Source organism: Suillus plorans, assembly GCF_016647745.1.
Source record: "Suillus plorans strain S12 chromosome Unknown HD556scaffold_43, whole genome shotgun sequence".
NCBI lineage: Eukaryota > Fungi > Basidiomycota > Agaricomycetes > Boletales > Suillaceae > Suillus > Suillus plorans.
The window spans coordinates 156,554-180,470 of NW_024537427.1; the positions used below are offsets into that span (position 1 = coordinate 156,554).

General features: G+C 48.9%; 12 protein-coding genes across 12 annotated transcripts; 3 read left to right on the forward strand and 9 right to left on the reverse strand.

Moving 5' to 3' along the window:
* Positions 1-285: 285 nt before the first annotated feature.
* Positions 286-2,888, reverse strand: HD556DRAFT_651782 (uncharacterized protein). Its single transcript, XM_041311187.1, has 5 exons — positions 2,687-2,888; positions 2,286-2,634; positions 2,162-2,232; positions 1,778-2,104; positions 286-1,727 (listed from the first exon to the last, which is right to left on the reverse strand). The coding sequence occupies exons 1-5, from the start codon at positions 2,738-2,740 to the stop codon at positions 474-476; spliced, it is 2,055 nt and encodes a 684-aa protein (XP_041158222.1). The 5' UTR covers positions 2,741-2,888; the 3' UTR covers positions 286-473.
* HD556DRAFT_1386129 (Six-hairpin glycosidase-like protein) lies at positions 2,735-5,580 on the reverse strand. The gene is made up of 19 exons (XM_041303396.1): positions 5,337-5,580; positions 5,195-5,287; positions 5,059-5,140; positions 4,985-5,010; positions 4,910-4,939; positions 4,853-4,860; positions 4,767-4,797; positions 4,532-4,713; positions 4,445-4,478; positions 4,302-4,389; positions 4,039-4,251; positions 3,840-3,985; positions 3,755-3,788; positions 3,665-3,705; positions 3,490-3,617; positions 3,412-3,441; positions 3,279-3,357; positions 2,868-3,231; positions 2,735-2,813 (listed from the first exon to the last, which is right to left on the reverse strand). Exons 1-18 carry the CDS (start codon positions 5,520-5,522, stop codon positions 3,055-3,057), a joined length of 1,608 nt encoding a protein of 535 aa, XP_041158223.1. The 5' UTR covers positions 5,523-5,580; the 3' UTR covers positions 2,735-2,813; positions 2,868-3,054.
* Positions 5,581-6,187: 607 nt separating this feature from the next.
* Positions 6,188-7,729, reverse strand: HD556DRAFT_1206448 (uncharacterized protein; the record flags this gene model as incomplete). Its single annotated transcript, XM_041296483.1, has 1 exon — positions 6,188-7,729. A coding segment is annotated over one exon (1,542 nt), but the record flags the coding sequence as incomplete, so codon positions are not given.
* A 99-nt stretch (positions 7,730-7,828) lies between these two features.
* Positions 7,829-11,030, reverse strand: HD556DRAFT_651878 (aconitase family-domain-containing protein). The gene is made up of 9 exons (XM_041311188.1): positions 10,608-11,030; positions 10,517-10,558; positions 10,422-10,466; positions 10,300-10,365; positions 10,114-10,250; positions 10,022-10,059; positions 9,919-9,961; positions 8,414-9,863; positions 7,829-8,359 (listed from the first exon to the last, which is right to left on the reverse strand). The coding sequence occupies exons 1-9, from the start codon at positions 10,667-10,669 to the stop codon at positions 7,960-7,962; spliced, it is 2,283 nt and encodes a 760-aa protein (XP_041158225.1). The 5' UTR covers positions 10,670-11,030; the 3' UTR covers positions 7,829-7,959.
* A 191-nt stretch (positions 11,031-11,221) lies between these two features.
* On the reverse strand, positions 11,222-13,374 carry HD556DRAFT_1432972 (RNA polymerase III transcription factor IIIC subunit-domain-containing protein; the record flags this gene model as incomplete). Its single annotated transcript, XM_041305177.1, has 11 exons — positions 11,222-11,329; positions 11,388-11,609; positions 11,663-11,789; positions 11,841-11,981; positions 12,035-12,142; positions 12,190-12,269; positions 12,319-12,396; positions 12,449-12,581; positions 12,629-12,815; positions 12,865-12,942; positions 12,996-13,374. The coding sequence occupies 11 exons, from the start codon at positions 13,372-13,374 to the stop codon at positions 11,222-11,224; spliced, it is 1,641 nt and encodes a 546-aa protein (XP_041158226.1).
* Positions 13,375-13,384: 10 nt separating this feature from the next.
* Positions 13,385-14,080, reverse strand: HD556DRAFT_1386175 (uncharacterized protein). The gene is made up of 3 exons (XM_041303397.1): positions 13,774-14,080; positions 13,593-13,720; positions 13,385-13,540 (listed from the first exon to the last, which is right to left on the reverse strand). Exons 1-3 carry the CDS (start codon positions 14,003-14,005, stop codon positions 13,490-13,492), a joined length of 411 nt encoding a protein of 136 aa, XP_041158227.1. The 5' UTR covers positions 14,006-14,080; the 3' UTR covers positions 13,385-13,489.
* A 36-nt stretch (positions 14,081-14,116) lies between these two features.
* HD556DRAFT_1240919 (uncharacterized protein) lies at positions 14,117-14,989 on the forward strand (the record flags this gene model as incomplete). Its single annotated transcript, XM_041298153.1, has 7 exons — positions 14,117-14,164; positions 14,211-14,279; positions 14,335-14,393; positions 14,442-14,585; positions 14,633-14,678; positions 14,730-14,865; positions 14,916-14,989. The coding sequence occupies 7 exons, from the start codon at positions 14,117-14,119 to the stop codon at positions 14,987-14,989; spliced, it is 576 nt and encodes a 191-aa protein (XP_041158228.1).
* A 146-nt stretch (positions 14,990-15,135) lies between these two features.
* Positions 15,136-15,384, reverse strand: HD556DRAFT_1240617 (uncharacterized protein; the record flags this gene model as incomplete). The annotated part of the gene is made up of 1 exon (XM_041298132.1): positions 15,136-15,384. One exon carries the CDS (start codon positions 15,382-15,384, stop codon positions 15,136-15,138), a length of 249 nt encoding a protein of 82 aa, XP_041158229.1.
* Positions 15,385-15,700: 316 nt separating this feature from the next.
* On the reverse strand, positions 15,701-17,209 carry HD556DRAFT_1386189 (uncharacterized protein). The gene is made up of 5 exons (XM_041303398.1): positions 16,891-17,209; positions 16,671-16,838; positions 16,535-16,609; positions 16,299-16,477; positions 15,701-16,247 (listed from the first exon to the last, which is right to left on the reverse strand). The coding sequence occupies exons 1-5, from the start codon at positions 17,136-17,138 to the stop codon at positions 16,084-16,086; spliced, it is 834 nt and encodes a 277-aa protein (XP_041158230.1). The 5' UTR covers positions 17,139-17,209; the 3' UTR covers positions 15,701-16,083.
* Positions 17,210-20,009, forward strand: HD556DRAFT_1386198 (kinase-like domain-containing protein). Its single transcript, XM_041303399.1, has 13 exons — positions 17,210-17,278; positions 17,354-17,675; positions 17,730-17,843; positions 17,893-18,031; positions 18,076-18,252; positions 18,304-18,546; positions 18,599-18,702; positions 18,758-18,839; positions 18,890-18,964; positions 19,016-19,075; positions 19,129-19,172; positions 19,227-19,329; positions 19,382-20,009. The coding sequence occupies exons 2-13, from the start codon at positions 17,539-17,541 to the stop codon at positions 19,589-19,591; spliced, it is 1,488 nt and encodes a 495-aa protein (XP_041158231.1). The 5' UTR covers positions 17,210-17,278; positions 17,354-17,538; the 3' UTR covers positions 19,592-20,009.
* Positions 20,010-20,512: 503 nt separating this feature from the next.
* On the forward strand, positions 20,513-22,261 carry HD556DRAFT_1486383 (uncharacterized protein; the record flags this gene model as incomplete). The annotated part of the gene is made up of 5 exons (XM_041308720.1): positions 20,513-20,609; positions 20,670-20,939; positions 20,990-21,412; positions 21,463-21,884; positions 21,940-22,261. 5 exons carry the CDS (start codon positions 20,513-20,515, stop codon positions 22,069-22,071), a joined length of 1,344 nt encoding a protein of 447 aa, XP_041158232.1. The 3' UTR covers positions 22,072-22,261.
* Positions 22,262-22,427: 166 nt separating this feature from the next.
* HD556DRAFT_1240823 (uncharacterized protein) lies at positions 22,428-23,465 on the reverse strand (the record flags this gene model as incomplete). The annotated part of the gene is made up of 1 exon (XM_041298146.1): positions 22,428-23,465. A coding segment is annotated over one exon (1,038 nt), but the record flags the coding sequence as incomplete, so codon positions are not given.
* Positions 23,466-23,917: the final 452 nt, after the last annotated feature.

Genomic DNA, 23,917 nt, shown 5'->3' on the forward strand with positions numbered 1-23,917 from the left:
AAAACACTGGATGTTATTCTGCTAATGAATACGAGGGTAGATGACATCTACAGCAGAGTCAGACTATATTATATTTGCGAGTGACTCGTATGATAGGCAAACCGAGAATGTGCGGAGGGAGGCGAACGACTCGAACAAAGGCGTGAAGGGTGAAGCTTTGAAGCTTAAGACGTGATGTTCTAAGACACTTGACGTAAAGTAAGAAAAGATGAGTCCGACTATCTGCATGCGGCGGGGCGCAGAAGAATGAGGTTCCCTATTTCCTTTCAATATATCGCTAGACTTCGGGTTAAGTATTGTTTTATAGATGAAGTCCGGATACAGCAGTTTTTACAGGTATTGCGTGCTAGCAGGCGACAGTGCCCTGGATCAACCGTGGATGTCTAGAAAATGGAAGGATTTACAATCCAACCTATGTTTACATTGCTACTGCGATGGAACGTTATTACTATGCATATTCAACTTATTACCTGTCACCCTGGTTGCCCGTAGCTTCCTTGCTGACCCCAATGAGAATGATCAATCATCTGTGGAGGCCGAGGGGGCGGACCAGGGAAATAAGAATGATTGGCGGGTGGAGCATTTAGTGATAAAGGGGGAGGATGAACCTGTCCGTGACGTGGCAGATCGGGTGGGGGCGGGGGCGGCTGAGGGAGGGGCTGATATGCAGGCTGCACTGGATGATATCCCATGGGAGGCTGCGGGAGGCTGGGCCGTGCTGGGGACACATTTGAGTGCGGCTGAGCCGGTGAAGTCGGAAAAGGAGCATAGGATGCTTGCGACTCCCCCTGAGGCGATGGATGCCCAGAATGAGGTTGTGCGGTGGAATGATACTGGGTTGGAAGGGGTGGTGGTGGTGGGATGTTTTGGTAGGTCGAACCATTTGGAAAATTAGAGGGGAGTGGGCTACGCGCATTCAGCGATTGAGGAAAGCTCGATGAAGGAGGTACGGCCACGGAAAGATGGCGAGTTCGTGGTGCATTGTTAGCCATCTGAGGTTGAGGCAGTGGTCTAGAACCTCGTGATACTTGAATATGCTGAGAAGTAGATGCGTACTCATGAGGTGGTGATGGCGATGTGGGTGCATATGTGTGATATGTCTGAGGTGATGCTATGTACTCTTGTTGTGATGGTGATGGGAAGGCTACAGATTGTGCATGGGGATCTGAATATTGGTACTGATCATGAGTGTGTAGCTGCGGCGTGCTGAATGAATGTGAGATCCGATGAGATGCATTGGGGGGAGGTGCCGATGTGATGATAGGTACTGGGAGAGGGGGGTGGGAAGGATGGCCAATCTGGTGAGATGGCGAGTGATTGGCGGGACCTGGAGGGTAAGATGGAGGGATCGGTAATGGGGGTCTTTCCGGCAGTGAGAAACCAGATGGCTCTGACGAGTGCGATGTCATCGTTCCAAAAGAAGACGAGGCTGGTGATGGTATCGGCATGAATCCCGAAGAAGAAGTTGGCAAGCTATATCGTGGTCCAGTGTGTCCTTGTCGAGACGGGGTAGGGGGAGGATGGTTGATAGTCGAACCGCTGTCATAAGGAGGGTAGTATGGAGCAGGACCAGAAGGTATAATGGATGGTGAGGCAGAAGCTGCTCTCCCCCCATCGTGTGAGACCATCAATGTTCCGTTATCAAGTGTATGCTGATCATATGAGTGTGAATGCGAAGGTAATGAACCAAAGCCCGCAGATGTTGAGGGACGTATCGTTTGTGTGGGCTAAGTCACCAGTCATGACGAGCCCTACACCACAGAGAAGGGAAACACACCGGACAGCTCTCCCGTCTTCTGGGATCCATAACACCTAGCTCCCCAAAATCGTTGACAAGCTGATCCGCAGGTGATGGCGATAGGCGGCTCCTTTGCTCATATGCGGGTGCATAGAGCTCTGCTCTCGAGTGTGATGAACGCATAGTAGACGGCAGATGGCTATCAAGAAGGCTGCCAGAGACAGAAAGTCTGGAAGGAGTTGAATGTGCACTGGACCCGTTCAATGAGGAGGTACTGCCACTGGCTGGCACGAAATTTCCTGGACCGCCGTAATTGCTATTACCAGCAGCCGGTTTCGGCGTAATTCTTTTGACTGGAGGAGGTTCCTGCATACCATCCCATAAGATGATCAAGACAAGTGGGCCAGGAAATTGACAACATACATTTGACCAGAAAGTCAGTTCAATGTATACCTCTCCCGCATATTTGTCCTTGTTCATGAGTGTGAACCACTCTACCAAAAGATTGATTAAATCAGATTGAAGACAGGTGTAAATCCCAGCTTACCATCCGTTTCTCCCTTTGTGAGAACCTCTGTCAAGTCGACCACTGTCTCTCCGATCAAGTCTGGTTCCCGGGGATCATCTGCATAACACTGAAGCTTCATCGAATTCCCGCCCTTTATCTTCTTGGGCCGACCCTTCTTCGGCGGAGGGCGCGGCGGCGTGTCCGTTGATTGCGAATTTATTGCCAGCTCATCGTCAGTAGCCTCGTATACAGTAAAGCGGAATTCTTCGTCCCATTCCGGATGTTGACCACCCCGCTTGATCGCCTTTGTACGACGTTTCTCTTCGTTCAAGAAAGCGCAGCAGTATGGTGCTTGCTTTCCTATATGCCTCTTATTGGGCAGATTTTTCTGCTCGCCATGTCAAAGAGATATATGATAGAAGGTTGAACTCGATGCGCACCGCTTTCAAGACAACAACAATTAGTGTTCCGATCTCGCGCGACGCTAACGACATATAATCAATATGAAGAAAAGAAGGAAGAAATGTTTAAGGTCGAGGGAAGAATGAATCGTAGAAATGTCTACCAGTTGAGCATGAAGCGGTCCAGTTGATCGCAGTACTGATTCAAGAATATATACAGCAATGGTCGAACATGGTTGGCTGTGGCTTAGCATCCGCCAATACCATCACCCACACTCAGGTTAGTTCGCTTTGCCGCAGCACAGTGCGCAAGTTCATTTCCAGACAGTGCTAGTGGACGTGGTATTGCATCATAATAGACAAGCTTATCAATATCTAGGTGACTTGACACGATACAGCATCATGCGTCACTGTCCAGGCGTGTACGGCTTACTGTCCTTGAAGATCAGGTGGGGCTTTCTCTGCGCGAGGTCCAGAAGCATCTCAGAGAAATAACTATTAGCCCATGCGAACCAAGGGCGTGTATAATCTGATATGTTGTAAATATTGATCGACTCGTGGATCAAACCAAGGCCGCCAGTGTTCTGTGTGCGTAGTCAGCATGGCAGAACCAATATCTTTCGGCACCCACATTAACAATGGTATACAACGAGGACAGGATTTCCTCGTCATCATTGGTTCCAAAGATGTTGCTAACCTGAGACATAGGCCTATATAGAAACGATCAGGCCACTAAATCTCAGCCGCAATCTGCCAATCGTTACCAAGGGTTCCAGACATCGATGTGAGGCCCACTGCCTTCTGTCAGAAATAGACATTCATTCTTCCTTGACTACACTCACCCAATACCACTGAAGCTTCTGCCCTTGGCATAATAAGGGTTTCCGCGGGACATGAGCATCTTCTTGGTCTTCACGTAATCAGGGTGATCCATGTCGAGGAAGCCAAGGTAGGGAAGTGACAAGAGAGACTATTCAAGGTTATAGCTTGCTTCAAGACAATGTATTTGACGCCTACCGGAACGTTTGCATCGTCCATCACATAACGCGAACCCAATCCTCAAAGAGTCTTTCATAAGTGATGCAAAGATAGCTGTCAAAAACATACCATTAGTCTCGTATGCAAAGATGCCATCAACAACCTGCGATAAACATATCAGCAAAATGCAGACCTTCTGCCAGACTCGACGTACTGTGTGTTCCCAAACAGCTTGTTCTATCGTTTTACTCCAGTGCTTTGCCTGACTGCTAACATTGGGGGCCACACCAGCGTGGTCCAAAATGGTAGCCAGATTGGTTAGCTGAACGCTCAGCATGGCATTGGCTGGCGTAAGGAAAGCTAGAAGCGAGCCACATGATCAGAGGAACCAGGCCGCCTCCATGTAAGCTCACCGAATGTGCTCAAGTCATCAGAGGGCCTGTGGTGTGTCCCGACCATACCCGTATATCCTTTAGGTTCACCATTTCCGCCATTGTTTACTGCACCAGCAAGGGAGCCTGCAAGTCCTGTCCAGTTGTAGTAAGAGATGAAGTTCCAATCAGCACCAAAGGAAGCTTGAGACTGCTCATTAATGACACGGAAGATCTGATCAATTGCGGCAAGCCCTGCACCAAGAATGAAACCCCAACACAACAAGACTGAATAAAAGACAAACATTCTGCATTCATCATGGATGCATCCTTTGTTGCTTCATAGTAAGAGGAGGAAAGCTTGATGAAGCCACACAGCGAGTCGATTTCATACTGGAGATACCATACAGGTCAGTGCTCAAAAGACTACGATTGTCAAGATGCAAACCTTGCACTCAAACACTGTTTGATTGTCCACAGGGCTGTGCAAAGAGCATCACAGGACACGAACCAACACGATGAGCAAAAAACTGACGGATTAACGAGGACACCAAGAGCCCAATCATTGACAGAGGGTCCCAAACCACTTTCAGGGGGTGGTTGAAAGGCACCACAGTAAGGATACTGTGAAACATAGCGAGCTTCGTTATTAATTACAGCCTTAACCAGGTTGGCAAGGTCGACGTCAACAGAGAGAAGGGTGTGGTAATGGGAAAACTGGAAGAAAATACTGAATACATTCGAATTGCAAATTTTGCAGAGCGAGTTACCTGGTTGCCAGTATCACGCAGCCATTGTGCACTTCAAGCAGCAATGAAACGTCAATATAAAGAATCCAAGAAAGGGAGCAACGTACGTGATATCCTGGACGCAACCATCAATATGTTATTCACATTGGAGGCAAGCAACTCACCCCAGTAATGATAAATGCCAAGTTCTCCCTCTTCGGCAGTTAGAACGCGTAGAAAACAGGCACCATCACTCATACCTCATTGTAGTATTTCACAGTAGTATCTGCCAGAGTTTTATGAGTGTCCGTTGTTGCAGCAACTAGGTACGTACCGAGGGTATTTGGGAAAGTATTCTCAAAGAGACGCGCGATGTCAGGGTCTTTCAGACGCGACTTCATCTCTAGAATAACTTTCTGCAGATAATTCCCCAGTTACATGTTGTCCTACCAACATAAAACGCGTCATACCTCCACTGAAGTGCTGTTGAAAGTCCTGCACGCAGGGTCAGGCCGCATATAAGGCAATCCCAGGGGACCAGAGGAGGGATTCCCTTGAGGGCTCTGTGCTAATGAGCAAGAAATCTAATCTCAGCCATCTTGGAGCATTCACCTGTGCATACGTAGTGTAGTCTGGACAGTCCGCCTGGGCAGTAGCGGCCATTAGGGAGATGGTAATACCAGCAACTCCAAGACCTAATTTCATTTTGGCTGCACTCCACAGATAACCAAGGCCGTATGGAAGTGTTCGAGAAGCGCCATCCCAGCTGTTGTTGTAAATGAAGCTGCCAAACAACATAGATTAATAATAAGGCTACGTGCTTCGAAAAATACCAGCCAGCGCGCACCGGTACCGTGACCATGCGAACTTGGGAAGCACTCAGGCTGATCCGGAAGTTCGCATGCACTGTCACGTATTTAATATTGATATTATGGGATGTTCCCGGTCCCATGTTCACTATGCAGTGGAGGATTCGGAAGTATCTTACGAGACTGCGTGGTTACTTCCATCCACTGGCAGGAGCGAACAAATGCCTAACAATAAATTTGATGAGATGATAAACTTAGAATGAGATGTAGAGCTATGTACATGAGTGTGATAGTACACGTGCCAATGATGATTAGAACAACGTCAAAGAGAGTGGTGACTGTAGTGTATAACATGAACGAAGAACATACATAAAGTAGCAAGAAGGAAAGTTGTTGTGACACCAGATTGTATCTGACCCTGGCAGTTCTCACTGATCAAGAATGAAATCGATATCACCTCCCACATATTCTAATGGTAGAGGAAAACATTCAGTCGGGAATCCACCGATGTACGGTCATGCACATGCCTTAGGTTTCCGCTAGGGAAAGCTTGCGAATTGCTATGGGTCCTGAAGCCCGGCCAAGGGTAGCAGGAACATCATCAGCAGATTCGAAGGATTCTTCGACCACCGTCTCCTTAGCTGAGTCGTATCCGTCACCCCCAGCAGGCGTCTCAGGTGAAGACACGTCAACTTGATCTGGTCCGTCCGTCGAACTCTTTTCTTCCTGTGAGGTTTCCAAACCACTGGTGACTTCTTCATCGTCCACACTCAGAGGTCCGCCAGTCTTGGCGCTATTGTACGTCCACAAGCTCTTGCTGCCCATGCTTATGGGGCCGCCCGTTCCTAGAATCCTAGCGCTCCATCCACTAATCTCGCTCTCCCAACTTCCTCTCCGTGAGCTCCGTGGACGAAGAGCACGCACGCTGGCATCTACGTCGCGTTCCACATCAGCATCGTGGCGATCATCATCTCCAAGTACAAACTGGCTCATGACGTCGCCTTCTGCATCTCCGGTAAAGCTGCCCTCTAAATGAGAAATCGAGTCTCCACTTCCGACCAGTCCCGACAGTGCAGTTGGACCCGTAAATCCCATTGTTAAGCGTTGCCCGGGCATGGCATAAGCTGAAGAAGCAAGGGTTAAAACAGAAGCATTATCCATGGGTGGAGAAGAGGGACGAGGATTGTTCCTGGGATGATATGCGGTATACAGAGGGGCCTGTAGCCCAGGCATGTGAGATGACGGGCCTAATGATACTGGCGTGGATGAGCTGAAATTCAGGGAAGAAGGCGGGCGAGAAGATGATTGAAGAGAAGGCGGGAGAGCAGAGAAGGTAACGGATGCACCACTGCCTATCAACCCGCTGTTTGTTCCGGTAGATGATGTCCGTCCATGGGGCGGAAAACGAGGATTAACTTGGGATACCGGTGTGATGGGAACTTGTGCTATGTGTCCTACTCCGGCAGGACCAAGGTCAACGCTTAGTACTGTTGTTGGCTTGGTGCTCGCGGCGATACTTCTGAAGGTGCGAGGATTGGATAGATATGAAGAAGAGGAGTGGGATAGTGAAGGAGAGGGGGGTGAACTTGGGCGGAGGGGGCGGAGAGAAGCATCTTCATCTGCTTCGAGAGCGCTAGCAGGAGACCAAAATGAATCGCGAGCTAGTGACGAGCGATGAGTCGACGTGTCAAGATCTTCGTCATCTGAATGTATGAAACCGGTATCCAAATCACCCTCTCCATTTAGAGAAATAGTCTTCCGTTGAGATGCGGTATAACCATTTCGACTGCTATTCCCAGTTACTCCCTGTCTTTGCGATGAACTTGGTGTGAGCTGTGGTAACGGAGAGGATACCGAACGGCTATTCGACCTGGAATGGGACGTGTTTGTACCATTCCTGCCGTTTGGAGCGTTCTGTGAGTTGCCCGGTACAAACGCGTGATCTACAATCCTGCTCGGCTTCACAGTACCTGATAACTTGCGCTGAAACCAGTTGATGATAGGTTTGCTAGAGCGATGTGTGTGCTTCTTAGTGTAAACCTGCTGTGGCTTTGTCGCAGACTCAGTGGCATTGGGTGGCTTGGGCTCAGCTTTAGGCTGAGTACCCAACTGAATCGGATCACGGTGAGCAGGCTTGGAAGTTGTCAGTTTGGATGGGACTTTGGGGGGCTGAGGTTCTCGAGACTTGGTAGGGGCCATTCTCGTTGTCCGTAGCTATGTACAAGCACTGATATTTAAGAAGCGAAAATGCAGTAGTGCTTACCTTATGTAAAAGAAGCACCGTATCAGGTTGTTACTTTTAGCGGAAAACATGTGGACACGTCGTCTGATAAGTAACATCCTTTATTTCACGCGAAACGAAATTCATTCGATCCAAGTACAAGTACATAATTGTAGATCCCACTAATAGGACTTGTTTCTCGCCTTTACCATTCCATCTTCTTGCCCGTTTTTATGCCTGCAACAGGAATCTTCTGACCCTGGTATCCGAATCCATCCAACCACGACCAGAGAGTACTACGTTTCTCCTCAAATGAGGTAATTGCCTCCTCCCTCTGCAGGGTCAGGCCGATATCGTCCAATCCGTTGACAAGGCAGTGTCGCCTAAATGGATCGATGCTGAAGGTGATAGCCGGCTTTCCACTACGTCTAACTTCCTGCTTCTCGAGGTCCACCTCAATCTCCAAACCTGCCTCAGCATCAGCAGCAAGGTCCTTGCAGTCCTCCTCAGACAGGGGCAAGGGCAGCATGCCATTTTGCATCGTGTTGTTACGGAAGATCTCTGCAAAACTTGGTGCGATTACGCAACGAATTCCAAAGTCATTCCTGTCGAAGGGGTTTTGTGAGTATGTCGACATGCAGAAATGCAAGAATACTCACAGAGCCCAAGCTGCGTGCTCCCGGGAGCTACCACAACCAAAGTTTTTGCCAGTGCAGATGAGAATCTTGGCTTGGTCGTAAGGAGACTTGTTGAGAACGAAATCCGTCTTTTCCCCGGTTTTCGGATCGAAGCGCTGAGCGAAGAACAAAGCGTTGGCAAGACCGGTCCGTTTCAGAGTTTTCAAAAACTGTTTCGGGATGATCATGTCGGTGTCAACATTGTCGTTGTGCAAGGGTGCAGCAATGCCTTTCACGATAACGAACTTCGGGACTCCGGAGCCAGAAGAAGCAGTCGGCAAAGAGGTAGTGGTTGCGGTCTGGGTGTGCGATGGGCGTTCTGGCTCAGTTGCAGGTCCGGTAAACTCGGTTAGGAAGTCCAAGGCACTCGCGAGAGTTAATTTAGGACCAGCAGCAACCTTTTCCTCTGCATCTGCACCGAAAAACTTGCGAACGTCTGTCAGTTTACCCGTTATAGCTGCTGCCGCAGCCATAGCGGGGCTGACGAGGTGCGTGCGACCACCGGCACCTTGACGGCCTTCGAAGTTGCGATTGCTAGTACTGGCGCAGCGCTCACCAGGCGCCAGCTGATCTGGATTCATGCCTAGGCACATTGAGCAACCGGCCTCACGCCAGTCAAACCCTGCACGTTTGAAGATTGTGTCTAACCCTTCCGCCTCAGCGTGCTGTTTAATCAGACCAGATCCGGGAACAACCATGGCTTCTACATTTGGGGCGACCTTAGTATCGGGACCGGCAGCGAGGATGATCCGGGCGGCGGATCGAAGATCTTCTATGCGACTGTTTGTACAGGACCCAATGAACACTTTCTGAAGAGAAATGTCTTCCATGGGCGTGTTTGCCTGCAGGCCCATATAAGCCAAGGCCCGCTCTGCCGACGCACGTTTCGACGGGTCAGACATGGTGGACGGATCAGGGACCTTGCCAGTAATCGCGACAACATCCTGGGGGGAGGTGCCCCAGGTGACGGTAGGAGGGATATCTGCGGCGTTAATGTTGATTTCAATGTCAAACTTAGCGCCGTCGTCACTCTTGAGAGTTTTCCAGTAAGCCTCTGCATGGTCCCATTCCTCGCCCTTGGGAGCGAGGGGACGATTCCGCAAATATGTAAAAGTGATCTCGTCGGGTGCAACCATGCCTGCACGAGCACCGGCTTCGATGCTCATATTGCAAACACTCATGCGAGCCTCCATGCTCATGTTGCGGAATACCGAGCCAGCGTATTCGATAACACTTCCGGTACCACCAGCAGTTCCGATGACACCGATGATGTGTAAAATGACATCTTTTGAGCCAACGCCTTCGGCGAGCTCACCATCGACGCTGATGCGCATATTTTTGCCTTTCCTCTGCAAGAGAGTTTGGGTAGCAAGAACATGTTCCACCTCGGAGGTTCCAATACCGAATGCCAGGGAACCAAAGGCACCATGTGCTATTGCAATCAGATCAACGTCAACTCGCACCGAAAAGTAGCATGTTGAACATACTTGAAGTGTGTGAGTCACCGCACACGCAAGTAATGCCAGGCAACTGGTAAGGTTCAAACCAAGTTTATGCTGTTACATACATCTGATAGATATGAAGACTTACCGTAAAGCCTTGCTCGGGACCAATGACATGCACGATACCTGGAAAGTACCGTGTCATTTAACGTTCACGCACACAGCTGCATTAGTTCAAACCTTGGCGCTTGTCAGATAGCCCAAAATAAGTCAACCCAAAATCCTTCACGTTCTCTTCCAATTGCATAACCTGCGCACGGGAGTCGGGTTCGACGACAAAGGTATCCACAGACTTGTAGCTTTTCCGGGAAATGGTGCTGTCGCAATGTGAGCCTATGCAAAGCAAAGATGTATCATTCAACATACGGAATGTTATGATCCACAGTGGCAAGAGTACAGTCTGGACGACGAACAGGCCTACCAGCATTCTTCCTAAGGGAGTCCTGTTAGCCTATTGTAACGAAGGCGGGTCTGATGATTGTGCTCACAGGCCTTCAAATGCCTGAGGGCTTGTGACCTCATGGACAAGATGACTGTGATACAGTGAGTTCACATCAATGAGATAGAAAGTCTGTTTGCGTACCGGTCAATGTAAATGAGGGCAAGGCCGTCTTCGTTCACATCTCTATCTGTTAATCAGTATATGTCTAATGCACAGACAGGGGAAGCCTCACACGACATGATCGTCCCAAATTTTATCATAAAGTGTTCGAGGACCAGTGATTGTACCAGGCATGATGTTGAGATAAACGGTGGTGGTGGGGATAAATGATATAGATATCTGTCACCATCCAGCCTTTAAAGCAGGTTTTGTTAAAACAAAGTTGCTCGGCCGATCAAATTGGATTCGGCCGGTGCCCGATTTGGGATTGAACGTTTGCAATTGCAGGTTTAGCAAGTCCTGAGTCTTACCTTAGGCCGAAGGGAACCTAGTACTAGTTGCATTACCGGCGTGTCTTCTGTCCGCAGCGCTCGCGATGCCTTATCGCCATTCGGGTCCCCAATTATGATGGAGCTGCATGAGCTTGAGTAGTTCACCGAATATCTCCAGATGCTCCTCACGCTCTCACGGGTACGTTACATTCAAATCAAGGTGGGGTATCGATATCACGTTGCACAATAAATCTGGATTTCGAAAAGGATCAGATGATTCAGATGCGCCTCACATTAATCGCATATAGCCCCTTGTCTACAGATCATCTCAACCACTTGTAAATATAACAATGCATCATCCACGCCTATTGCATATGGCTTTTGTTTATCGAAATACCACACAACGCGCATCACATTATCGTGAATTGTCTGCAGTCTGCGAATTTCGACCGCCATACATCTCCCGTCTATTCGCTAGGAGGGTTTTGGCATTCCTGTCCAGAGTTGCTTGCAGTCTCGCAGCCTGTGAGAGAGGGGAAGGGATAAGAAAGTATCGTGAGATAAGACCTGTAAATACGCACTGCTGCATCTTCTGGTCGCAAAGCCCCTTTCGCCATGTTATGTTTTCCGAATTTAAGGCGCTTCATACGAGTGGTTTGTGACTTGCCGGAGGCATCCTGTTCCAGAAGGGCTTGACATTCCTCCTCTGTTGCCACATACCCTTGCAATAGTGAGAAAAACTTGTGTCGGAGGATGGTCTTGATTCTCTCCAGTGCCTGTGCGCTATACCACCCATCTCGTTCCTACCAATACATATGATCAATGAAAACCCATTCTCACATCATCAGCGACTCACGTCACAGACTTCCCGGAGATCTTCATCATCTTCCACCATCTCCTTCAACATAGGGTCATGAATATCGCATAATTGGAACGCGGCTGTCTCTTTAGTGACAGTCTTCCCGTCAAATATGTGTGATTTACTAGTGATCGTTCACATCAAGCCAGATACAGTGACAATTATGAAAGCTTACCGCCGATCGGCCTCGAACGACTCCTCTTGCTCGATGGACCTGCTGATGTATGTGGTACTTGACCTGCCCTCTTGCCGACGCGCTACCACGGAAGGCCGTGCCATGGGGTGGTTGGCATTCCGAAAATATATCCGTTGATATCTTCAGGCCTTGACAGTGAGTGTTCACCAATAGCAATAACGTACATAACTCACATTCGGGCATCCAATTCTTTCCGAGGGTCATATTTAAATCGAACCATGGCATCTCGCCATGGTCCATCTGAGAACATATATCCAGCCAAAGGCATGATGACTTTCGAGCTGTAGTCGCTGGTTAGACTTTTGTGATCGCATGATGTAGCGCGTACTTGTGTATTTCTCTCAATTCTGCGGGCGAAAATTGGTTGTAAAGGGCAGCACGAGTCCACACAGGACGTTCATTCATGAACTTCTCAAATGAGCAAGCAACCAATCAAGAAGGATAAAGAGCAGCTCACTTCCAGTATTCGATTCAAAAGTTCACTATTAGCTTGAGTGCGCACAGTTTCAACTGTTGGAGGAGGGCCCTCAGGAACCTATTACAGAGAATCAGAAATTGCTGCAGAGATATGAGAGGACAAGTCAAACATTGGGATCGCTGAAAGTGATCGTCACTGGCCCATGACCTTTCCATCGGCCCTTATTGATGAGCCTTTTGCGTTCTTCACCAGTTTCTTCATTGATGAGGGACGTCACAATCGAAGCAGGGTTTGCCTTGAAGCTGCGGGCTGGTCAGCAATTTAGAGTAGAACGAGCAAAATCACGTGCTTGTAGTTTTGCGGTACGTTTTGACGGCTGAACAGCGGAGGAGGGAATAAGCGCAAGTTACTGCGAGGTCCAGAGGTTTGCTCGCTTTGCTCTGCCAATGCTGGGTCTAGCTCGGGTGGGTGGATGGACGCTGGAATCACATAGTCCTCTTTTTCCTCCGGAATCGAATATTGTCGGATTGCATCGACTTCGGAATGTGAGGTCTGCGGATCAACTGACTGGAACACTGTGCTTACCATCCATTCGATCCATTGCAAGACGCAGCTGGGCCAAAGGATCATTCATGTCAGGCTGAAACTGATAATCCGCCATACCTCATAGTTGCAGACAGATTAGTGAGACACTTGTAAACGTGGGTTGGACTCACTGCGAAACCGTGCAGTCTTCGGGATAACACCCACCGCCTCTGCAGTGAACTCCCCAACACATTCTCCGTTTGGGTTCCTTCGTTTCCGTCTCACGACTTTCAATAGAATATTGTTGGTGCTGACTATGTCTCCCGGTATTGGGTGTGCAAATGGATTCCCTGGTCGTAGGTTGAGCTCAAGAAGCGCCTCATTCTTGGCCGCGGTGCGTTTGAACGCGGTTTCTAGGCGTGAATGCCCTCCGAGATTACTCACCGCCAACGGAACAGATTCGGGTTTGACATAACCCGGATATTCGATAGAATAGAATGGTGTAGATGGCAGGGGTCTTTCTGGGGCTTCGGAACGTATCGTGCTGGAAGGTCCTGCCTCATCTGACATGACCGTGACGGCCAAAGGATTGACAATTGCAACACAAGGCACAGGCCAGCAAGTCGCTTATATCAGAGACTAGGAAGTACTATTAGGCACCTATTTTACGCTATAGTAGCCCATTTTAATTCCCTCCTGCCTTCTTGGACAGGCCCATAAGCTCCTGTATAGTATCCTGGCAAAAGGAATTCGGCGAGAGCGTAAACCTCCGAGAAGAATTTGCTCACCTGTGAAGTGAGGTCCACACCCGCCTTTTGTAACTCAGAGACAACTTTCTGCGCTGCTTCCCTAAACTCCGAGTTCGCAGCCAACTTCATCATCTGGAATGTTGAGGGTGGGGTGTTTGCGTCAATACCTGGAAGCAAAATGCATAAATATGTATGAATGACTACACAATCGGCGGCTGACCTTGAGCCTTCATGAGTTCCGCAAAATCTCGGAGCGCCATCAAAGCATCTGGTTTGTCCGCAAGTTTCCCGAATATTGAAGTGTTCTTGAATTGCGAAAGGAAGGTGTCTTCATTCTCTGAGGCTTGTAGTCGCGATGTGTAGGAGAATGTTCGCCGACAGCGGAGGAGTGCCAGTGAAGTCGGACGAACCGGTCGTCTTGCTGAAAGTAATGCTTGACGTATGTGGTTCATGATAGAAGGGTTGGTGGTTAAAACAACCGTGCGCGTGAGTACTGGGTACTGAGTGTTAACCTGTACCAAAGTGACAGCCACAAACGCGTTTTGACGAACGCGACCACCATCATGGATAACGACTATTTTTCCATTGATGCCATCTTAGCTGAAAATCAGGTCTGTGTGATGTACTTGATATTCTAATACTCAAGGTCTAGCCTAGAAAATACAATGTACCTTCAAAGTCGACATCCCCGACATGGGTCACCTCGCAGGTGGATCTGACCGTGATGTGCGCATCTCAATTGCCCTTTTCACGCGTATCATCATTGTTCAAGCTATCTTAGATCAAATCATTGACGAAGGCTCCAATACCGATATGGCTAGCCTATATCATGTTGTTCTCGTGCGTCTAAGGCATATCCCGTAGGCACACGAATAAACGGATCTTCAGTGACTGGGCTGACTTCACTATCCCTTCACCCTTTGGCACACGAGTAAGAAACGCGCTCAAGGCTGAGCCTCGGAGCGTAAAGCTATCCAACTTGGTTGGTGCAGGTGGACTATGGTACGGTTTTGGAAAGATGGTCATGGATATGTGAGTTTCGCCGTTGATTTCAGGGAGCATGTCTGACCGGCTATAAGTTTGAGCGAAGAGCAGGCAAATGGTATATCAGAAGTGCTGACAAAGGTACATTGTCTGCATACGTTGTGCGATGTTGTTAATGGTTGTTTCGTTCAGGCCTTCAAAGGGCGTTTGCTGGAGGTGATTGATCAAGCGCAGCATTTCGCGGCGCTTGGCCCTGCAGGAGGAGGTGGACCTTCTACTGATACTGCACAGTCATTTAGAGAAGGGCTTGATGGTACAGAAAGGGAATGTCAGTACTGCCGAGAACTATGGCTTGGACGCTTACTCACCGGTCTGTAGTGTTTGCGCTGGCTCAAGAAAGCGCAAAACGAATGAAACGTTGGCATGAAGGAAATGACAAGGCACGTCGATGAAGAGTTCTATAATTTGCTCTGCGTCATGTATACCATAAATCGTTGATTATTGTTCTTTTTTGTCTGTACTCGTCTCCATACTAGTCGTCACATTCGCAGGAGGAACTTTGTTAAGCTCTTGCACAAACCTATATATTGACTTCAGTTTACTGTTCAACGTTCAACATTTGTATGCCCAACACGACGTACCATTTTACGCTCGCCCACAGAGCGAGCTGGATACCCATCAAAACGAAGAAGTGCGGATTGCCTTTCGTTAGGTACGCTAACCAAAGGAAGATGAAGAACAGGAGTGCAAATGCAGCATCGACAGCGAAAAGAAACGTTGGATGGAGGGATGAACCTGGTTTCAGAATGAAAGAGACGAACGAGAGCTCTTCTGAGTCTGATGCCATATTCTTTGAGTAGCGGAAGATGCAGTCGAGTCAGTCAGAAGTCTGTTTGAACTTTAGAAGTCGAGAGCGAAGTAGTTCTATTTGGTCGGAGTGACGGTCTAGTGACGGACACTACAGCTTGCTGGCAACCTTCTAAGCTGAATTTCTAGCTTTACGGAACGTGTCCAAAAGTGTGCGGTCGGCATCAGCGTTACGGGCCCTTGAAGTGCCCACCGTACTCCCACGAGTCCGTCTGCGCGGAAGTTTCCGCTGGACTCAACATGTCGATTTTAAAAGAACAAACTAACGGGCTTCGTACTTTCGATGTCGAACTAGTCCGTTCGTCAAAAAATTATATTTTTATGTGGATGTGTTGTAAAGTTAATAGAAAAATGCGTGAACTCTAATGAGCATCCACTAGTAGCAATTATAAGGACTGTTTGCTTTGTTCTGACTATTACAAGAGACTACAAGGTATTACCACAGTGACCGGTTCCACCATAGCAATGGTCGAGGAGGGGGGCAGGACTCAACTCCCCTAGCACTCAGTGATCAAGCGCAATCTAAGGGCTGTTTGACGAAAAGACTATTACCCAGCTGCAGGAAATGGCAGTGACTGGTTCCACCATAGAAATGATCGGGGAGGCGGGCCGGATTCAACTCTATCATGTGTTCAGAAATCTCAGGCAAAGCCAACCACGGGATTGGACCCCCACGTTGTTACCAGGAAAATGCGATTGCAAGTCCCTCACAGCGGCTGTGCGCCCGTTCTGGAACTTCTGACCACCGCCACATGATATCCGATTTAATGTCACTGCCTTGCTTGTGCAACGTGAACGTGCATAGGCGTACTTCACTTCCATCAGATGAAGAATTAGTGTCTGCTGATGGAATAGATCAGCAAGGTGAACCGAAAGAAAATGAATTAGTAATACATCGGTCAAACGTGCCCACCCATTCGAAATACTTGTGTGCCACAAAAGCGACGGATTCGGGTCGAGGTATTTCATCGCCGCTCTCTTCTCCGTCAAACACGGGGACAGTTGGGGTTCGTAGGACAGGAAGCTTCAGTTTGTCAAGTTGTGAATCAAATAGAGCGAAACGCATAGGAGTTCTAAATGCCATTAAATGCTCGATTTATCGATGGATACTTTACTGCCATCCGACGCACTGTGATTCCGGGGAGAGGAAACTTGCCAACGCCAGCGCGTAGCTAACAAGCTGGAGATACGAGGCGATAGTGTGCCTTTACAACAACCGAATTTCCTAAAAACGTGATGCACACAGCAAGAGCGAATAATACATACGGTTTGTTTTCATTCATGGGTAAGAAGTACGCAGATAACTCGTGCAAAACAAGCAATGACGGAACAGAATCTAGAGTTGCTTTGGAATCAAGAGGTACAGGATCTGAGGCCTCATGTGTTCTAAACGCGGATAATAACACGACCAGGTGATTTGGGGTTGGAGGGTAGCTGGGCAAATTGATCACATTACGCCCACACGCATACACAAAAAGGGACCAACAAGATGTCCACCTCGGAACTACTGCGACAAGTATTGCCTGTTCCAGAATTGGAAAGTAACCATTCGTCGTTGTACTCTTGAAGGCTACGTATGAGAGCCTGTCGAGCAGAAGAAAGAAGTAAAGCCTTGGCACCCATTGGAACTGACAGACACATGTGAATTGGAGCTGAAGGGTGATAATCCCCTTGTATTATGAGAGATTTATAGGGCGGCAGGGACGGATCAGACGTAGGGAACATTCGAGCCATTGTGATGACAACTCCTGTGCATGACAAGGGTTAAAACAAGCAGCACAGCAAGTCTGCCGGGCACGTGATCATCCCAGCGCCGCCATGAACATTCTTCGTAAGAACTTCCATTAACTTGAAGCACCGCGTTGAAGCTCGAGGTGATTATGGGTCCCTGGAAGCTAAAGAATTCCAAGCGCACAGTTCTGATTGTTCTTATATTCTCATATCCGTAGCTAGGTGGAGGATCTTTCCGCAAAAATCGCACCGTCATGTGCATGAGCGCTAATCCAGATTCCACATCCACACAGCAATATATAAACTCACGATCAACTTGCAATTATGCAGGTTGCGCCTCATCAACTTCCCTTCTTCAACTTCTACAACTGACACTCTCACATCCCGAGCCATACTGTCATTAATGGCCAATATAGCAGCTCGGACGATCATAGGTGCAGCACAGACGGCTGCTCAATTTGCTCCAGTGCCATGGCTGGCACCCGCTGCAGGCGTATTGGTCGCATTGATCAACATGCTCGCAGCAGCAGAAGCCAATAAGTGTGTAATATCTTCGATGGTCCATAGATCCGAGTACTGAACAGCCTGTTGCAGAAATGGGATCGTTCTACTCCAAGATCGCTGCTTGAGCCTCATGTCTGTCATTCACAACGAGGGGCAGAATTTAACCCCGGATCATCAGGATAGGTTGTGTTCGGGTGCCCATCAGTTAGTGGTCTGACTTGACCTCCGATCAATTAACCGATCTGCTTATCAGCACCCTTCGAAGTATTCTGGACAGAATGGAGCCGTGGTGCTCCATGTCCAGGGTCAAGCTGTTCGTCAAACAAGACGAGCTGGCTGGTACCATCCAGCAATGTCATGCAGATATTTCAGATTGCTTGGTCAAACTACAGGTACAGAAGCGTGCTCTAGCAAAATTGTCCTAACACCTCTTCAGGTCGCCTCTCACATGTCCATTCATGCATGGCAGACAAACTTTGAGTTGAGCCGTACACGAGACAAGGAAGACATCGTGCAGTATCTGGGCGACATCAGGAACCAGCAGGAGCTCATGCAAGTCGCACAGATGAAGCAGGCCGCAGATCTGAATCAGATCATGAAAATGATGCAAAGGGTCACTTCAACTCACTGCTAGACTAGTCCTGATGAACTAATCGTTATGCAGAATCTTCCGGGTCAGATTCCAACCACAGATCGTGGTCTGGAAAGCAACCTGTACCACATACAACATTCGTCTCAGTCACTTTTACCGAACATGAACCTTAAACGCAATGAAGTGAAACGCATCGGGCAATATGCTGTCAAGGGAACGGGATCAGCAGATATATGGGAAGGCCTCTATTTGAACGAGGAAAAGGTGGCCATCAAAATCCTACGGGCTGTTCACTGCGAGCCTCAAACGCTTCGGGTACATTATCACTCCCCTCTGCTCGAAATGTCATCCTCACATCATATTCTAGAGGTTCAAGAGAGAGGTGGAGATCTGGAAACGTGTGTGGGAAGCCGACCGCGGAGAGCACATCCTTCCTTTCTATGGTTTCTGTCAAAATGACGGGCCTTTCCCGTAAGCCCTTCTGCCCGAATGATTGCTCACTCCTCTTACCATGTCATTCGATCAGGTATGTCGTAAGTCCATGGATGGTCAATGGCACAGTGGATGAGTATATAAAAAAGTACCCCACCGTAGATCATTATGCTCTGGTATGTACAAGTCTTCTGAGAATGTTTGATATGATGTTGACTCGTTCCAGATTAAAGGCATCTGCGAGGGTGTGAATGTCCTGCACAGCATGACACCCCCAATCGTGCACGGTGACCTCAAAGCGGTGCGTAGCTTTTATCTACACTTTGAGGGCCTGACGTGATCGTGCTACTAGTCCAACATCGTTGTCGATATCAGCGGGAACCCCCTGCTGGCCGATTTCGGCTTTGCCAAGGTAGCATCACATTCCAATAGTTGATTAACCACATCACTGATATGTGAAATCAGGTCTTGGAAGATGTCACTGGTGTAAATTTTACGATGTCTGCTGGGTACCGAGATTGATAATGCGATCACTTGCGAAGTACTGACCCAATTTGATTCAGAGTTTCAAATTCCCAAAGATGGCTTGCACCAGAGCTCTGCTGTGACGGTGGCATGCTTACCACCCAATCTGACATATTCGCATATGGCATGACCATACTCGAGGTAAGTTAGAATTTCATTCGAGAACAATTTACATATCTCATGGTATTCTTAGATTATGACCCATCAAGTACCATGGTACAACATCCGCCACACAACACATGTTATCATCAAACTTTCTAGGGGGGAGATGCCTCCACGTCCTAGTGATCCTGCGACCACCGAAAGGGGTTTGGATGACCGTCTATGGGAGTTGGTCGAGGGCTGCTGGTCAGCCCCTGAGAAGAGACCTTCGACGAGAGATATCCTTACTTTCCTTGGATAAAAACAAACATTGCTATATTTCGTTACATCCATATTACTGTCGTCCATGCTGTTGAACCGCATGTCTCACTGTTCAATTTCCATCGTCTCAAGTAGAGCTGTAAGTGTAGCGTCTCGCCTTCTCAGCTGCACCCTCCCATGTAATATTATCCAATACATCCCTGGCCCAATTCCGCGGCCTCTGTAGGTAGTGAAGTGATCGTTCTCAATGAAATGCAAGCAACTGCAGCAGGTGGCACCTCAATCAGCTACGTTGCAGGTGGGTAGCGTTGGAAGGTGGAAGCTAACCTCAAGAGCAGGATGGCGGATGTTTGAGCACAAGGACTTGCAACTTGAGGCGTGAGCCTGAAGTGACGGTGGCATCAATTAGTAGGGAGAGAAAACTGGATAGACGCACCCAAACCAACTATACCAATCCTAGGTAAAGACAATTGAAGACACGAGCCACGTGAGGCAGAACGAAGGTGAGGATAACAAAGCGAACAACAGTACAAATAGTCGCAGTGCGAGCGTGTTGAGTATAAGCTGGGAGCTGTCGTGATGGAAAGACAGGACTCAGTCAAGACAAGGACAGCCTGAGCACTAAGTACTATTAAGTAGTGACGTCAATACTAGTGAATCAGGTTTGTAGCCTTGAAGATGTAACCATAGGTAGTCCTGGGACGGGGATGCTGGCAAGGTCGGTGAGGCATCGCAGATGATGTACGAAATATCCAGAGGGTCAGGAGAGGGCTACGAGGCTCGAGGGAGGCACTGCAGGAGAATTCTGGAGGAAGGAAGGCGTGCTATTATGAGAACATCAGCGAGGCTGGGTCTCTTAGACCATATAATCCTAACATAAAAATAGGGTCTGACAGACTTTTAATAGTACCGAGAACTGCTGGGTTGAGTCCCATATCATTTACGTAATCCAGCCTTAGAGATGCACCCATTCGCATCCTATGTGCTGCGAAGTTATTACCGTGCAACAGGATGGAATGAAGACAACTTGTACGCCAACTTGACTCGTTCTTCTAACGGTACGCTCTTCAGAAACTGTGGTATTAGTCTGGGCTGAAGCACATGTACCGAATAACTAGCTATACTGGACTTCAGCGTCCCTCGTGGGTTGCATCTGTCCATATCCAAAGCTCCTAATGGACTCTTCAATACCTCGTATTCCATGAATGCTATGCCGTCGCTCAACGGCTCAGTAGGCTACATATTCACATCTTGCAACCTCGACGTGAAGAGCTCCGGTAGTGTCCGCTTCAAGGACATGGTCGAGCGTTTCAAGGTGTACGACCAGCCTCGCAGGCCAGAAGGTAAGGAGGAAGAATGGTTTGCTGGAGAGCGCGCTGACACACGTGGTAAGTCTTCCGAGTAGGGTCGTTTTGAAGTGTTGACGTGCAGGATTCAGACTATTTGCTCTATGGCCGATTGTACCTGCCTACTGGTAGACTCGATGCACTCTATTCCACGCGCTTATCCCCCACTCTACAGGCACTTGTCGCAGCCATATCAGATCCACGGTCCCCTCTCTCTTCCGAGAAGCGGTCTCGAGGCGACAATGTCAGCAACATCATGTTCAGCCTACAGCATGACATCGGAAAGTGGTGCTCTGAATATACGTACAGCGCAGAAGACGGGATGTTGGGTGTGCGCATCTTACACAACTTTGGCAGGCTCAGAAATCCAACCGAGCCTCCTGAGGATTTGACCTCGCCTCCTGGGACAAGACCTAAACGTGTTGACGAAGAAGAGGCGACCGGCGGCGGTCTGAAGGGCAGAGTTTCCGCTGGTGCAGAGTTCTACATCAGCGCAAAAGAGAGGAGTGCCGGAGGTAAGACGAATCGATCTAGTCATGCCCAGTCACTGATAATCCACTTCCAGTATCCACAGGAATTCGTTTCACGACTCTCCCCGATGCAACCCCGCCATCTTTCCAATCCCCACAACCATCATCATCATCGCCACTCGCCCAATCCTCTCGGTCGCCCCCATCTCAACCACCGACGACTATCACCGCTCTTTTTAACCCGATGATGGGACATATATCCACAGCTTATGCTGCGCGTGTATCGCGTGACCTCTCGATGTGCTCTCGGTTCGATTTCAACGTCTACAGTTATGATAGCGAGTGGACGATGGGTGCTGAATGGTGGATGCGACGAGCTGCCTCGAAGCATGAAGATGAGCTCGAACCGTCACTCATTCCTCCAGAGCAACCACCGGTTCCCGTTCTACAGGCCGAGTCTCTTGATATTCTTTCCGATATCCATGGAGTGGTGAAGGCGAGGATCTCGACCAACAACGTGAGTCGCATTGTGTTATGATATGCCGAGGTTGCTCATCGCTCAATGCATTCAGAATGTCTCATTGATGTGGGAGGGTCGCCTGAAGCAGATGCTGGTTAGCTTGGGTTTCGTGTCGGATCTCTCCAGTAGGTCAAAACCAATAAAGGCTATAGGACTAGAGTTATCATATTTCAGCGCTGGTTGATCTAGAGTGCCCTGCATGCACATATCTTAGACTGACAGGAACCGTTGAGAGTTGAGCGCTCAGCACCAGTCAATAATTGCGTGTAAGGTATTGTACATACACCCGAGATCAGTACAGGTATGAGAACGGAGCAGCGAATCGTAGAGCGAAGAGCGTAGAAGGGTATGTAGTGATTATATGTGCAGACAGAGTTAGTTGCAGTTTTTATTATCCAACAGAACCGCGAAACAGAGAGGTCGACGTGCAACCAAGAAACCGGAAAGTACAATTGTCGATGAACAAATATATATATACCACATAGACCAGGGCAAGAGATGGAGCATTCGTAACATAATGGGTGGGGATAGTGGAAACATTTAGTCTTTTGCGACGGCGACACCTTGGGAACGGGGCATGCCTGGTATACCGCCAATCGTTCTTGCCAGCCGAGATAGTGCATCTCCAGTGATGACCGGTCGAGTGCTATGTGGGGCACGCTGCCCCGCCCCTCCAGGAGGTGTCGAGTGGTTCCGCACATGCGCGTGAACAAGCGGGCCTAGTGGCGAAGATGTACCCGAACGAATGGCTCGCTGATTTATCGCCGCCGTGCGGGGATGTGGAAAGGCGGGGCGGCCCTCTGTCTTCGATCGACCATGCGAGGGACTATATGTGCGCGCAGGAGACGGGGTACTCGGGCTTAGCAACGATGGAGCGGAGTGGGAATCCGGGAGGCCTTTAGGCGCATGGATGGATCCAGCGAGGCCGTGGTCGCTGGAAGAAGAGCTGAGAGTCTTTTCTAGTACTTCTATCTCGGCAATGGAGGGAGCGTGGATAGAGTGTGAAAGGCCTCCCTCCTTGGAGGCAGGTGACTCTTCACCATCTACGATTAACGTTGATTTGGATATCAAGTTGGAGTGTGCAGAGCTTGCATACAGGCTGTCCCTTGCAACAACCGGCTTGGACGGGTGGAGCGAGGGCTTATCAGTATGCGTGATAGCTTCGGGCGCGACAACGGTGACGGGAGAGTCATGCGCATCTGCAGTGGCCGTGACAATGGTATCAGGTGTATTAGATAGGGGTGAGGAATCTGATGTGTCCTTGGTGATTTCGCCATCAATATCATTGCCTAAAGGTTCCATGTTATGCTCCTCTTCCTCATCTTCAGCATCATCTTCTTCCGTCTGAGGTTCTGGCAGCGGTTTGAGCGCATCTGTCAATATGGGTGATATCTTATCACTTATTTCATCTGCGCTGGTATTGTTCCGAGTCGTCGTAACACCCCAATCATCAAGGTCGGGCAACGAGTCATCCTCTTCACCAGCCCAATCGATATGGCTTCCAGGAGTTGAAGGCCTATTTTCAGCCATTGCAACTGCCCTGACACGTTCGACCAATGCGTCAATATCGTGACGAATTTCAGCCTCGTGTACAGCTGCCGGATGGAGAGGGATTTCTTTATGTGGTGCGATAGAGGATGAAGTAGAAGATGCTGCCCTTGGCTTCTGTGGACGTAGTGAAGTGGACGATGGTATACTTGGCTTAGTAGCACCGTTTACGGAAGGCTTGGCAGGCTGGTTGGTGTTAGTGCGTCGACGTCGGTTAGCATTATGACGAGTGGGTGTGGAAGGCACGTTGTGCACGGAATCTGGAGCCGGAGAAACTGGAGCTACAGTCACAACTGGAACACCGCGAGAAGTACGCGTTTTAGGCTTTGGAGTACGGTCAGCTGGACTAGGAACAGATTTTTCCGAAGTTGCACTAGTAGCTTCCGACTGGGAAAAACCCTTACGAGCTGGTGAAGGCTCGGCCTTAGGCGTGGACACGTCTGGGAGGGAACCGTGGCTCTCCGAGGGTTCTGTGTGTGAAA